Below are 13,773 nucleotides of genomic sequence, written 5' to 3'. Positions count from 1 at the left end.
AGTAAATACCTATGAAAACGCCGAAAGCATCACTTGCAATGGAAACGGCAGGGGTTTATTAAGGAGGTATATTTTTTGTTGTAATATTTCCGAGAAAATTCGAAGATTCAAAGATTCATTTATTTCGTCATCATGGGTTACATAAGGTAAGGTGTCAGTTTAGGTAATAAGTTCATGGTACATGGTGTGCCTTTCGACGTATGACATAAAAATATAGGTATACTAAAATCAAAACACCTAAGAGTACTTATCTATATGTTAAAATAACCTCAAAATAACAATAATACCTACACATAAAATACATGGTCAACCTCACATGCATAAAATTAATCTCGAAATAAAATAGATGTCGGAGGTGTGTTTTAAAAAGAAACATGTCAATCAGTAATTTAAAAAATTTAAATATAGTGAATAAGGCCCTATTTAGACGGTTCAAGAATTGGCTTGCGATTTGTATAATTTTTTTTTGAAGTGAAAACTTCTTTAGCGACGCTGTGAACTTTTTGTGATGGGGAAAAAATGTTAAACTCGCGACAGGTAAGATTCGTAAGACGTAAGACGGACACGTGACCTGATCGAAAAACTGTTACAATGTCATTGAGTTTTTCTTTATTGACTTAAATGCCATCTAGTGAGTTTCCCTCTTACTGGTACTAATATAATTCGAGTACTAACAGTGATGTGCTTAGGGGTTTCAAGTAATGCGACGAAATAACGCTAGATGGCGTGAACCTCAATTATACATAGTGCTGCAGACATTTTGCACTAGATGGCGCTGTTATTAATATTTTGACGTCAGACGTAAGACGCTTCGTAAGATGGACACGTGACCTGATCGAAAAACTGTTACAATGTCATTGAGTATTCACTTCTGCCGGCACTCCCGGAGTACAACCCGTTTTTAGGGTTCCGTACCCAAAGGGTAAAACGGGACCCTATTACTAAGACTTCGCTGTCCGTCCGTCCGTCCGTCCGTCCGTCTGTCACCAGGCTGTATCTCACGAACCGTGATAGCTAGACAGTTGAAATTTTCACAGATGATGTATTTCTGTTGCCGCTATAACAACAAATACTAAAAACAGAATAAAATAAAGATTTAAATGGGGCTCCCATACAACAAACGTGATTTTTGACCAAAGTTAAGCAACGTCGGGAGTGGTCAGTACTTGGATGGGTGACCGTTTTTTTTTTGCTTTTTTTTCGGTTTTTTTTTTGCATTATGGTACGGAACCCTTCGTGCGCGAGTCCGACTCGCACTTGCCCGGTTTTTTATTTTATTTTGTACTCTGTTGTTAGCAATGTATCGAATATTGCATTCAAGTTCACACGCTGTATAAATGGAGCTTGGTATTGGTAGTTCACATAATTCTTGAACTCTATTGAACTGTCTACTTTACTTTATCGAGATATTTTATCGTATTAACTTGAAACATACCTAACTTGTCAGTAGAAAAATGCACGAATTTTTTTTTATGGGAAGTCTACTCTTCGCGCCTACATTTTTTGAATTTGTCGGCTTATTCTACTGACAAGGTCGCTGTGCCAGAGTATGTCGTGGAATCGCGCAAACTCTTGGAATGGTCGATATACCTAGGGTTGCATATTATAAGTATTATAATATAACACTCGCATGTTACCATTCGTCCGTAGTTTTCTCGCTTAACGTCATCGAGTAGTTAGTGTATGTTTTATTTTGACGACACACTAGACCTTCTGTACTAAACATTATACCTAAGTACCTATATTTTATAAATTAAAAAAAAAAAAAAAAAAAAAAATATATATATATATATATATACCTAAGTACATATATACATAGATACTTGTATCATCGTCCGCACTGTTAACTGATAATTCGCAACCTTATTACGAAGGTATAGGGTCCACCAATGATAGATAAGAGTGTTGCTCTTAGTACCACCTGCTATAAGAGAAAAATAATCACCAACAGGCACCTAACTAATCGCAAGTCACTGTGACTATCGTACGGTCGACGTCAAAGATATGTTTACATTTTTCGCCTTATTACAAAGGAGTAAGGTGCAAAAGTGTAAACATATCTTTGACGTCGACTGTGCCTATGTAGATCCGCTATTAGTGTACAACTGTATTACCACGGTTAAAATATCAATAATGGCGTATGCGTCGTAAAACTGCCACCTGTTACACCTTTTCTGTCCAGATGGAAACAACTTATCAAACGGGCTATAAATAACAATGAACAGAGATTGTTACTTGGTGACGGACGCTGGTAGCGAGCAAACGTGAGTGTTTTAATAAATATTTAATTTAACCGGCTTGAAAACTTAAGAGGTCAATTAATCAGGATTTTTGTTTTTTGTAATTTTTCGATGCCAGATTGACTGATCAATTTGATATTAAGTATATTACACACATACTTAGGATAAGTTTTGCAATGTTATGGTTGGTATGCTTCGTGGCCATTCGTGGGGCAATATAGTAATAAAATGATTTTTAATGAATTAGCTCTCAGAAAGCAGCATTCTGCGAAGTGGAACAGCTAATGAAGAGCATAAAACTGGTGTGATGACAGTTCTCATTTTGTTCTAATTTTTGTATGAACTTTCCGCTAGTCTAATAACAAGACAATTAAAAAAAATTGGTAGAGAGAGCTTAGGAATAAGACAACACCTCCTAATAATCTAGGAGTCCAGGTGTATTCTAATTTTTTTTCAGATGGTGAAGTTGTACAAATTGGACGCGAGCCCCCCGGCGCGGGCGTGCATGGTAGCCTGTGAGCTCTTCAACGTTCCGGTTGAGCTGATCGACGTCAACCTGTTGGAGGGAGAACATTTAAAACCCGAATTTTTGAAGGTAAGGGTCAAATGTCTCATCGTCATTATATCAGCCAAAAGGCAATGCTCTTCGTCTATATCAGCCTTAATCAATAATATTTTACCATCGTAAGGCCCCATGTTCATTCCAATGTACAGTGTACATTCTATTTCAATCTATAAACCAAAATAGGTAAAGTCGCTTTTAAGCTAAAATTACGGTTTAACTCGCGTATTTTTAGTCACTCGCGCGACATATTTCGGAGAGCCTAAGTTCTCCATTTTCAAGCACTAGCTTAATGGTCCTTTAACACTAAAGTGACATTTATGTTTTTTTTTTAGAAAAATCCATTACACACCATACCTGTTCTGGAAGACGGCAGTTTGGTGATACACGAAAGGTATGTCGAAGCACAGAAGTCTCTTTCCAACTTTACAAATATTATCTTAATTTGATGTTAGTACGACAGTGTCTCGCTACCACACCTAGCATTCGTAACCCGAGGGCCACGGAACGCAGAGACTAGCTGCCTTTCCACCGAGGAGAAGATTGGTTTTAATCCAGCGGAGCGGAGAGATGTGGATAACAACCAATTCTATTGGTTGATTCCCGTAAATCCCGCACGTTTTCTCTAATCTCCGCTTCCGCCTGACTGGAAAGGAAACCTGACGCCCACCGCCACACACTGGTTAAAAGTGATGAAAACAAATGTATGGTGGTGGTGGGTTAGCGGCAACATAAACCGTGCAAGCGTGTGTTTCGTGGCCAAGGTATAATTATCAATGGAAAACCAGTTTGAACTTGGAATTTATAGTCATAGAACGTAAAAAAGACAAGAACGTCGACATGGAAAGAACACATTCCGTAACAAATCCAAATCAAATTCAGAACCTGTTATTAAAATCAAAATACGCTTGTTGATTTCAGATTTCAATCTTCAACCAAATCGTGATAAGTATTAGACATAAAAACTTTTTACAAAAAAAAGCAAACCGACTTCAAAAAGGATGAAATAAAATATTATCCTTTTTGAAGTCTATGCGTTACCAACTGATATGTTTGAAGTCGGTGCCAAGCCAAATTTTGAAGCATACCATGATTTTGGTGCGATTCGATAAGGATGTACCTACGTTGGATTGCCTTACACGACGACAATGAACGTACTTTCTGTAGGTACAGTCGACGTTAAAAATATGTTTACACTTTTCGCCTTATTACAAAGGAGTAAGGTGCAAAAGTGTAAATATATCTTTGACGTCGATTGTATCTAAAGCCCCCTCCAGACTATGCGCGTGAATCGCGGGCGAAGCCGCGAACGCGAGTGTGGAGTCGATTTCGCAGGTCTGCGTTCAGGACTCCACACTCGCGTTCGCGGCTTTGCGCCGCGATTCGCGCACGAGTGTGGAGGAGGCTTAAGAACACACCTCAGAACACACGATCAAACCTTCTTGGCGCAGTCTGTACCATGTTTGTCGGCACATTAGTGGAAATCCAATGCATTTTTTTCGTCGTATTTTTTAAAGAGCATTTCTTACTAATGCTCGAACAGTCTATAGCACGCAAGTGTGAGATTGGGACTGAGTAATTTCCCGTCCCTTATCCAGAGGACTACATTTCAAAATATAAAACAATTTAATAAATTTACCTTCTTGCCAAATTTCACCTAAAGCGGTTCAGTTGTTTAGCCTTGAAAAGGCGACAAAGAGGCAGACAAAATTACTTACACATTTGTAATAGTTATTAGTGCAATTCTAATGGGATTTATAGCCATAAAGCTGATTATTTTGACTGGTATTGTTACTACTTGGCTTGGCACCGACTTCAAACATATCAGTTGGTAACGCATAGACTTCAAAAAGGATAATATTTTATTTCATCCTTTTTGAAGTCGGTTTGCTTTTTTTTGTAAAAAGTTTTTATTTTTCCATTTTTAGTTTAAACGCATTGTTAAGAGCGCGACGCATGAATCAAAAACAAGATCATGTTTAACACTAAATTCGTGTACCTATTACTTTAATAAATATGTATGTAATCAGGAATTTTCTCGAGTCCGTCTGGGAAATTATAATTCTTGTCACTACTACACAAAATCCATCCTCCGCCCCGCCACTGGCCCAATCCCTCAACGCCCCGATCACTCAACCTCACAGCGCATCAACCCCTGATCCAGGAACCCCTCGACCCTGAACCAGGAATTTTCTCGAGTCCGTCTGGGAAATTATAATTCCTGTCAACTAAATCCATCCGCCCGCCCCGCCACTGGCCCAATCCCTCAGCCCCCCGATCACTCAACCTCACAGCACATCAACCCCTGATCCAGGAACCCCTCGATCCTGAACCAGCAACCCTTCAACCGCCATTCCCCGACCCGTTAATCTCTGACCCCTTAACTCCTAACCCTAACCCCCGATCAGTAGCCTTACCAGCTTACCACGAGTTTGACATTGATATATTCGCTAGCATGTGTGTAACTTACTTCCTATGCATCTCGCTCGTACTAACCTTAGTGTGAGCCAGATGCATAAAAAGTTACATTTAGATGCATAAGACGTTAGCGAATATGTCAATGTCAAACTCGTGGTAAGGCTACAGTTGCAGTACATCAAATTGGTGGTTTTCGGAAGCAAATGCTCGAGTTACTTTAGAAAACCCCGAAATCACTTAACACGTGCCTTTAAAAATTGAGGAGTTCCCTCAATTCCTCATGGATTCCATCATCAGACCAGAACCAAAAATAATACGGAAACACCTTGGAGGTAACTTCTTCCAAACAAAAAAAGAATTACTCAAATCGGATCACAGGTGCCGGAGTAATCGGTGAACATACTTACATTTAAAGAAATCATCATCATTATCATCAAAATAATCATCATCATCAGGTCTACTTCATCAAATTAGTGGTTTTCGGGAGAAAATGCTCGAGTTGCTTAAGAAAACGCCCAAAACACCATGCATGTGCCTTTAAAAATTGAGGAGTTCCCTCAATTCCTCATGGATCCCATCATCAGAACAGAACCAAATTAAAATGGGACCAACTCGGAGGTAGCTCCTTTCAAACAAAAAAAGAATTACTCAAATCGGACTACGGATGTCGGAGTAATCGGTGAACGTACATAGAAAAAAAAAAAAAAAAAAATAGCCACAACCGAATACAGAACCTCCTCCTTCTATGAAATTGAAGTCGGTTAATAAAAATATGGAAGCAATAAACATTCATTTAAAAAAATATCATTAGAAATTGTTGCGCGATAATTCGGTAAACATTTGAACGAGTTTTCCTTAATAGTTACTTACAGCCTTTATACGTGATTAGATTAGGCAGAAACTCGTACTTGTATCTAAGTGTACAAAATAGTATAATAAAGGAATTTGATTTATGTACCATTTAATGACAATCGATATAAATGCTCATGGTTGTCTCATCTTGTCACTGTGACAGGTCAAAATGGTTCAGAAATCCTCAAATAAGTACCCTACAGCTACAAGATGCATTGCAAGTCACGACACATCAAGGTGATATTTTTTAGATATGAGATGCGGCTCTTCATCATTTATTACTAGGTACTCGAAGAGTAACCTTGGCGCGACAATTGCCTATTATTACGTTACGATCGTGCAATCGTTTACACTGTTAAGGGGGGGCTAACACAAAATTGCAGTTATATATTGCATTGTTACACGTTTTTATCAAGGGCAAATTCCATGAAAAAATCACACAGATCCTACTATATTATATTTGAAAGGGTAGACTCCAACCAAAACCTTAAATAGTACATTGTAGGAGAGGACGGAAAACCGCTAAAAGATGGACGAGTGCGTTTGAGCGCCGACACGTTAGTGGAGGCCCTCAAATAATACGAGTCCATCTTTAGCGTTTCCGGCCGAGGCATTACACAGTGCTTTTCACGACTACTGCGAGGAAATAAGAAAACATTCGCATAACTATAAGTACTAGCCCGCGATTTCTCTGGTAGCAAATTACTAGCCACTGCCTGTGCTGTCTCTTGAATTTCGGTAGGCGTCAGCGTAAGAATATAATTTTCTTCACTAGATAACTCATTTTTATAGTGAGCGTAGATACCTACGTGTTTCTTGTATTTTTAGTCAAACGCAATTTACACTAACCAATTCAGTAAGTATTTTCAGATCCCGCCTTTTTTACTTTTTTTATCACTTTTAAGGGGCGTTTTTCTGGTTATTTGCTTCAAACCGACTCTAAACTTAGAAGCGTTTTTGCTAAAAAAAAACACAAACAGCTACAAAAGTAAAAAACGCCTTAAGCGTGAACTGAATGGATAATTGTTAAAAAAAAATGAACTGAAAAGTTTTGACATTTTTTTTTAAAGAAGATATTATTAATATTATATAAGATATTATTAATATTAGATAATTATTATAAGATATTAGAAAGACCTAATTTTATTTATGAAGGAAAAAGTTGCGCCAAAAAAGACCTTTTATTGATTTTTATGTTTTAAATGATACTCATTGCTGTAGCGAACCATCACCAATGACAGATGATGATAACAATGAAACATTGTAGTAGTGGTGGTTCAGGTGCTACAGCTATTGCCTACTTTCCAGCATGGTTTTAGACCATCTATTGCCACATTTCCGAACAGTGGCGTGAAAAGGCTAAAGTTGTCTCGATAGAAAAAAATTACGAAAACATGTCTCATTTTCATTTATTTTCAATTGTATATCGTTACCCTGCATACCATGACACCATAGCAGTATAATTTCATTATGAAATAGCTAGTGATATTAGCCGAGGAATCAAAAATCAAAAGAAAATCAGCAAAACTTTGAACGGAAGTAGAGCGAAGTATAAAATGCAATTTTCTCAACAGTTTTTGACGAATAGTGTGTGGAAAACGGCGAATTGATATTTTTGAAATACGAGCAATAGAAATTGGGAATCTAATGGTGACCCCTCGTCGTTTTTAATTATATTAGTAGAATTTAAATGCCCTGGAGATTTTACACGAAATCGGGCGCTCGATATTCAAAAATCGGCCCCTGGTGTGGTGTAAAGTCTCATTTTAAACTCCTGACTTATTTCAGTCATGCCGCCTTGATGTACCTCGCAGATGTATACGGCAAACAAGAAACCTTCTACCCGAAAGACACCAAGCAAAGGGCTTTCGTCAACCAAAAACTCTTCTTCAACAGCACCATTTTGTTCCCGAGACTGCGAAACATAACGGTATTTATTGGTAACTCTGTCTGTTAGTCAGTCTACCTATACCAGTTCAACCAATTTAGTTAAAATCTACTTATAGTATGGATGAGATAGTTCAGTTCCGGGGTGAGACAGGATAGTTATTATCACGTATATCTAGTTAACTATAAAACAAAACTAATTTAGGTCCAGTTGCACTAACCACGACTGACTGATAGAAAGAAACTATGAACCTATACTAAAAAACCTACAATAAAAAAATTGGACCACACACTATGGTGTATGGTCATACACATTTTATAGTATGATTAACTCGTTCACGTCTTTCTTGTAGACATCGCAAAGTTAAGAGAATCTAAAGCTATTTTTTACGCTGTATCTTTATTACAGGCGGGATACATTTTTTCAGTACTTGAGACTCAAATATGAAAAACGTGCTATACTCGTACATAAACCTGGGTCGTTAACTTTTGTTATTTTTCCACAGAAGGTACCTTTTAAAATGTGTTTGACCCAGTGGTTCAATTCCACAATCTTCCGTGAAAGTTCAATGTTAATTCTTTTGCAGTACCCTTTAATAATGGAAGGGTTGAAGGAGATCCCTCAAAAGAACCTCGACGCCATCGAGGAGGCGTACGGCTTCATTGAGGAGTTCCTGTCCCGGACCAAGTATCTGGCTGGTGATAATATCACCATCGCTGACATCGCAGCGTACGCGACGGTCACTAGCCTTCTTATACTTCTGGAGCTCAACGCTCAAAAGTAAGTTATGTGTTTTAAAGCTTAGAAATAAATAAAATGTGGAAAAAATCACATTTAACAAGTGCAATACTCCAACTGTAGATGTCACTAGGTTCCTGCACTGCATAAGGCGAACATACATTGATATCAGAATGGCATCAGTTAGATGTCATTCGGATATCAATATACGTTCAAATTGGCCTCTTAGTGTCGATGATCTCGAACTAGAGAGTTGAATAATTCAGAAAATATATTTATCCGATACTGTATTTTCCCGCATACATTGACGCTGGCGCCTATGTTTTTAATTTGAGCAATACTTTTTTAAACTAACCAATGTGCTATAGTTAAAATTCAAAGTTCAAGTTCGCGGTTTATCAAGCAGATACACATTGTTTACGGAAGCGTAATTTTTTCCATTTTTCCCTTAATAAAAAATTCAAAGATAAAGTGTTCCGAAGAGCTAGCTGTTGTTTTGAATGATCTCATACAAATTATACCTACTCATAGCGTTAAAATAGCCTACCAGCAATACTGTCTACGTTTTAATATTTCTAAGCATAGTAAGAGTATATTTTTAACCCCCGACGTAAAAAGGGGGGTGTTATAAGTTTAGCTGCTATATGTGTGTGTTTGTCTGTGTCTATCCGTGGCATCATATCTCTGAAACGAGTAAACCTATTTGGTTGCCTTTTTTTATTTAAAAGAAGGTTTTCTAGCGTTGGTATGAGAGAAATGTTTTAACAAAATCAAGTTTTTTTTTTAATTTAATAATGTTATATTTTTCAGATACCCCAAAACGCAGGCGTGGCTAAAGGATCTAGAGAAACGACCATACGTTCAAAAGGGCAACGCAAAAGGTCTTGAGGATATAAAACATTTTATTAAATCGAAACTCGCTTAAGCTAAACAGATCCAATGGAGTGTTGTGTTTTTTACGTAACATGATAATTGTACGTTTTTTTATTATTTAAGGTCGCCTTTTAACAACAAAGGTCATATTTTATCTTAAATAAATAATATTATTGATTTACTACAATATATATTATTATTTTACTCTCCTTGTCTAAATAACATAACAAAACTTAAATTTATTAGAAAAAAATTGTATGTCAGCTCCGACGCACGACTGGAGTTTACTCCACAAAAAGACAGTTGTTATTTGTTGATTTTGAATAAATAAAGTATTTTCAGCAGCCGTTGCTAGAGGATGCGCAAGATTTTAAGTTGCGCACGAAACATAACGTAATGTTTGATTTTACTCCCCGTAAATTTTCATACCCCGTACTTGAATATATATGAATCTCGATTCTTAAGGAGTAAACTCAAATTATTCCCCAAGTCTGTCTTTATCTATCAAACGTGGAAATATCGCAAGCATCATGAGCGCCTTTGCACTCGATACGGCAGGGGTTTTTTTTATAATTATACCGCGAAAATAAAATAGAAAATTCTTTACATAATCCTTGAATTGTTATTGAAGTGTCTACGTGAATATAAAGGTAATTGTCAATTACTCATTGAGATAATTTGGGTTATTCCCACTAGTTACCACCAAGTTGTTATCAGTGGTAACTACTGGGAATTTTTTTAACTAAAAATATGTACAGGGTGTTTTTTTATAGTCACTTGCAATAATTCTTGATAATGATCAAAAATACTAAAACATAAACTTTTTTTTACGTAATTAATAACTAGCTTAAATCACTTGATAAATAATCAAAAATTTAGATTCTAAATGGACGATTAAATTCATCCTTAGACATATTTTAAGTTTTGCACTTGTACCGGTTAAACTGTTTTAATATTTTTGACCACATTTAAAGCGGTTTCCTGAAATACTAATCGACTTATAATTATTTATTTAAAGCACTCTATGTTTAAACTGTCTTTATTAGTATTGAACTCTTACAACATTTTGGTGGTAACTATTGGGAATAATAATTCCCAGTAGTTACCACCAAACCGAGTTAGTGGTAACTACTGGGAATTATTTTCCCAGTAGTTACCAGTGGTAAAAGGTGGGGGGAAAATTCCCAGTAGTTACCACTGGTAACTAGTGGGAATAACCCGATACTTTATCTTATACTAAAACGTAATGACGATGACACAGTTAATGTAAACGAACACGTTTATCGAACGATAACCGGTATATTTATATGCAAGATAAACTGTGAAAGGTACTTATTGTTTTATACAAAGTGAGGTCAAGGAGAAATTATAGTAGCAATGATAAGAAACTGTTTATATAACTAAGTTATTGTGGCTCCATAACTTGATAATATGAATAATAATAGAATAATAATAAGGGGCCTCTACGTGTTGGATCTCTATCCCCACGCAAACCTATCAAAAGACCGGAATTTGTAGGTCCGTGAATTCCAAAATGGAGAAACAAATAATAATAATATGGCTCCCACAAGGCACTCACTTAACCTACTAATCTTTCATTTATTATTAAGGCATCGCGATCAGCCAAGAAGTTGGAAAAGTTCTCGGCAATGTGAGCAATATTTTACAAGAAAACAAAAGTTTTCGTTTTGTAAATAGACATTTTCGGTCCTCATACAATATTTAATTTGATATGTGACAGTGTCTTATATATGGTCTATAAAAAACTAGCGTTACCTATTTACCTAGTTTGTGTCTGGAACAGCGCCATCATTCAGGAAATTTGGACAGCAAACTAAACAGCGTTTAGTAGAAGAGTAAGCAGCAGAATGAGTAAAGCGGATGCGGTTAAAATTACCAACAGACGCTATTATAGTATACTAGTTGGGCTCGGATTTTACACTAGACCAAGTCCAGACGCGCGAGGGAACACAGCAGCAGAAAAAATGCCTAATTGCTCGGTTTCTTGTTGTAAAAAGAGGTCGGGGACATCAAATTTACAAAAAGAAGGTGTTACATTTCACATGTATTTTTTTTTACATATCATATGTTTAATTACATTTAAACACAATTATTATATTTTAGTCTCATGTAATTGTTGGATTTATCGATTTTGCTCGCCCAGTACTAATTGTGGATCGGTCGAGCGACAAATCCGACTTCTCATCTCTCAGAAAACAATAAAATTCTACGACGAAAATGTGTTAGTGTGCGTGTTGTGACACTTCTGACTCGTCCGTACACAAAAACAGATCGAGGTGTGCAAGATTTGTCTGTGTAGGGTGTCATATTCTATGTATTTGTGTCGTCATTACAGATTGCATTTTGTATGTAAGTGTGTGAGAAGTGCGACTGTGTGTACCTTTCCCCGGCAAAAAATGGCAGAAAGATTTGTACGGTAAGATATCGTTTGGGCTCCTCCCTTCCGACGTGTCGGAAGCCGGTGTTGCTCGAAGCTGTATTCTTAACAACACACCTTGAAGAGGAAAAATTCCTGACAGATGTCCAGCACAACTTCACAACTTTCTTTTAGAAGTTAGCGTAAGTAATTTCCTTTTGTCCGTATCAGTAGAAATTATTTACTAACGGACCTCAAACTTTCGAACAAAATAATATAAATGTCATCGTGTTATCTTTTATTTTGCCAGTTGGAGGGCTTCTCGAGAAAAAGTTTCGTAATAATAAAAGATACGAGCCACAAAGTTCCTCCCACAGGTTTGACGTCAACATTTTAAATTTCAATTTATCTTTTCTGCTATTGGGCAACAAAGTTATACAAGTTTTTGTTACCTTGTTAGCGAGTTTTGGATAATACACACAAATAGGCTGCCAACTAAATTCGCGTTGAAAAGCCGATATTTCTGGCCTAGGGGCGCAATTCTATATTTTTCTGTAACATGGCCACTACATTACGAAGTAGTTGGATTAGGGAATTGTTCCATATTTACTATCGGGATGTTTTACTAGGTCATGTTTTAAACAAACATTTTGATAGCGCGATTCAGGAATTTTGCTTATACGGTACAGCGCCATCTATCGTACAATTAGTCACTGCTGTTTCTCAACAAGTGAAATTTTTGTACAGTGCATGGACTAGCTTAGTTATTATATTATGTAAATAGATAAGTAATAATTAAATATAAACATTTATTCTTTAGATGTTTAAGAGACCCCACACATGCGTCTTTTGAAAGTCGGCGACTAGTCAGCGCTATGGAAAATGGTGTCGTTGGGCAGTCGTGCCATCATTGGCATTATTAAACATAATTAAACATAACATATCGGCAGAACTCATACGCTAATCCACACACGCACGCACATGCATACTCTCTCACACACACACACACACGCGCACACACACACACACACACACATTCATTCATACTCGTATATCCTCGTCATAAACATAGTATTTAATTAGGTTAAAATAGTAAATAATAGCATAAATACCTAAAACATTCTTTAAAATAAAAATAGAAAATAAATAATGTACAATATTAGTTATAATTAGTTAATAAATAAAATAAGTTACTTTCATATGTATAACATTTCCTATAATATAAGTATGTAATAACAAGACTGTTTAGTTATGGAGGAGCGGGGCACCCTGATACAGGTTCACTCACCTAAAAGGAAGTCCCAACCACTGATGGCAATTTGTAGAAGCTTAATAAGGAAATAAATAATTTTTCATTTTCATTTTCATTTTCATTTTCATTTTTCATTGTGTCGAGCAGCAGCCATATGGCGCGATTCGGGAAATGAATTAGAGATTCACTAGATATGAAATAGCAAAGATATGTGACGTTCCACGGCAAAAGGCACCTTCTGGCGATTGGCGCTTACGCTATTATTATCGCCGCTCCAATATTATTGCGGCTGCCATAAGGTACCTTTTGCCGTGGAACGTCACATATATTTACTATCCGACGCTCGGGAAACGCTAGTGCGGGGTGTCTCTTAGAGCTCCATCATGAACGGTTTTTAGGGTTCCGTACCCAAAGGGTAAAAAAGGGACCCTATTACCAAGACTCCACTGTCCGTCTGTCCGTCTGTCTATCTGACTGTCGCCAGGCTGTATCTCAAGAACCGTGATGCCGATGAACATGATGTTGCCGCTATAACAACAAATACTAAAAAGTACGGAACCCTCGGTGGACGAG

At 37.0% G+C, this 13,773-nt stretch overlaps 1 protein-coding gene across 1 annotated transcript; it reads left to right on the top strand.

Moving 5' to 3' along the window:
* Positions 1-2,172: 2,172 nt before the first annotated feature.
* On the top strand, positions 2,173-9,752 carry LOC134793845 (glutathione S-transferase 1-like). The gene is made up of 6 exons (XM_063765563.1): positions 2,173-2,264; positions 2,698-2,835; positions 3,138-3,196; positions 7,861-8,002; positions 8,547-8,740; positions 9,509-9,752. Exons 2-6 carry the CDS (start codon positions 2,698-2,700, stop codon positions 9,621-9,623), a joined length of 648 nt encoding a protein of 215 aa, XP_063621633.1. The 5' UTR covers positions 2,173-2,264; the 3' UTR covers positions 9,624-9,752.
* The last annotated feature ends 4,021 nt before the right edge of the window (positions 9,753-13,773 follow it).

The sequence above is a fragment of the Cydia splendana genome, chromosome 9 (genome assembly GCF_910591565.1).
Source record: "Cydia splendana chromosome 9, ilCydSple1.2, whole genome shotgun sequence".
Classification (NCBI taxonomy): domain Eukaryota; kingdom Metazoa; phylum Arthropoda; class Insecta; order Lepidoptera; family Tortricidae; genus Cydia; species Cydia splendana.
This window is presented reverse-complemented; position numbering and strand designations above follow the sequence as displayed.

Bases quoted from the DNA above. Each gene is read 5' to 3' on its own strand.
- LOC134793845 (XM_063765563.1), top strand. From the start codon at position 2,698: ATGGTGAAGTTGTACAAATTGGACGCGAGCCCCCCGGCGCGGGCGTGC. The intron at 2,836-3,137 runs GTAAGGGTCAAA...TTTTTTTTTTAG, and splicing joins TAAAACCCGAATTTTTGAAG to AAAAATCCATTACACACCAT. The intron at 8,741-9,508 runs GTAAGTTATGTG...TATATTTTTCAG, and splicing joins CTGGAGCTCAACGCTCAAAA to ATACCCCAAAACGCAGGCGT.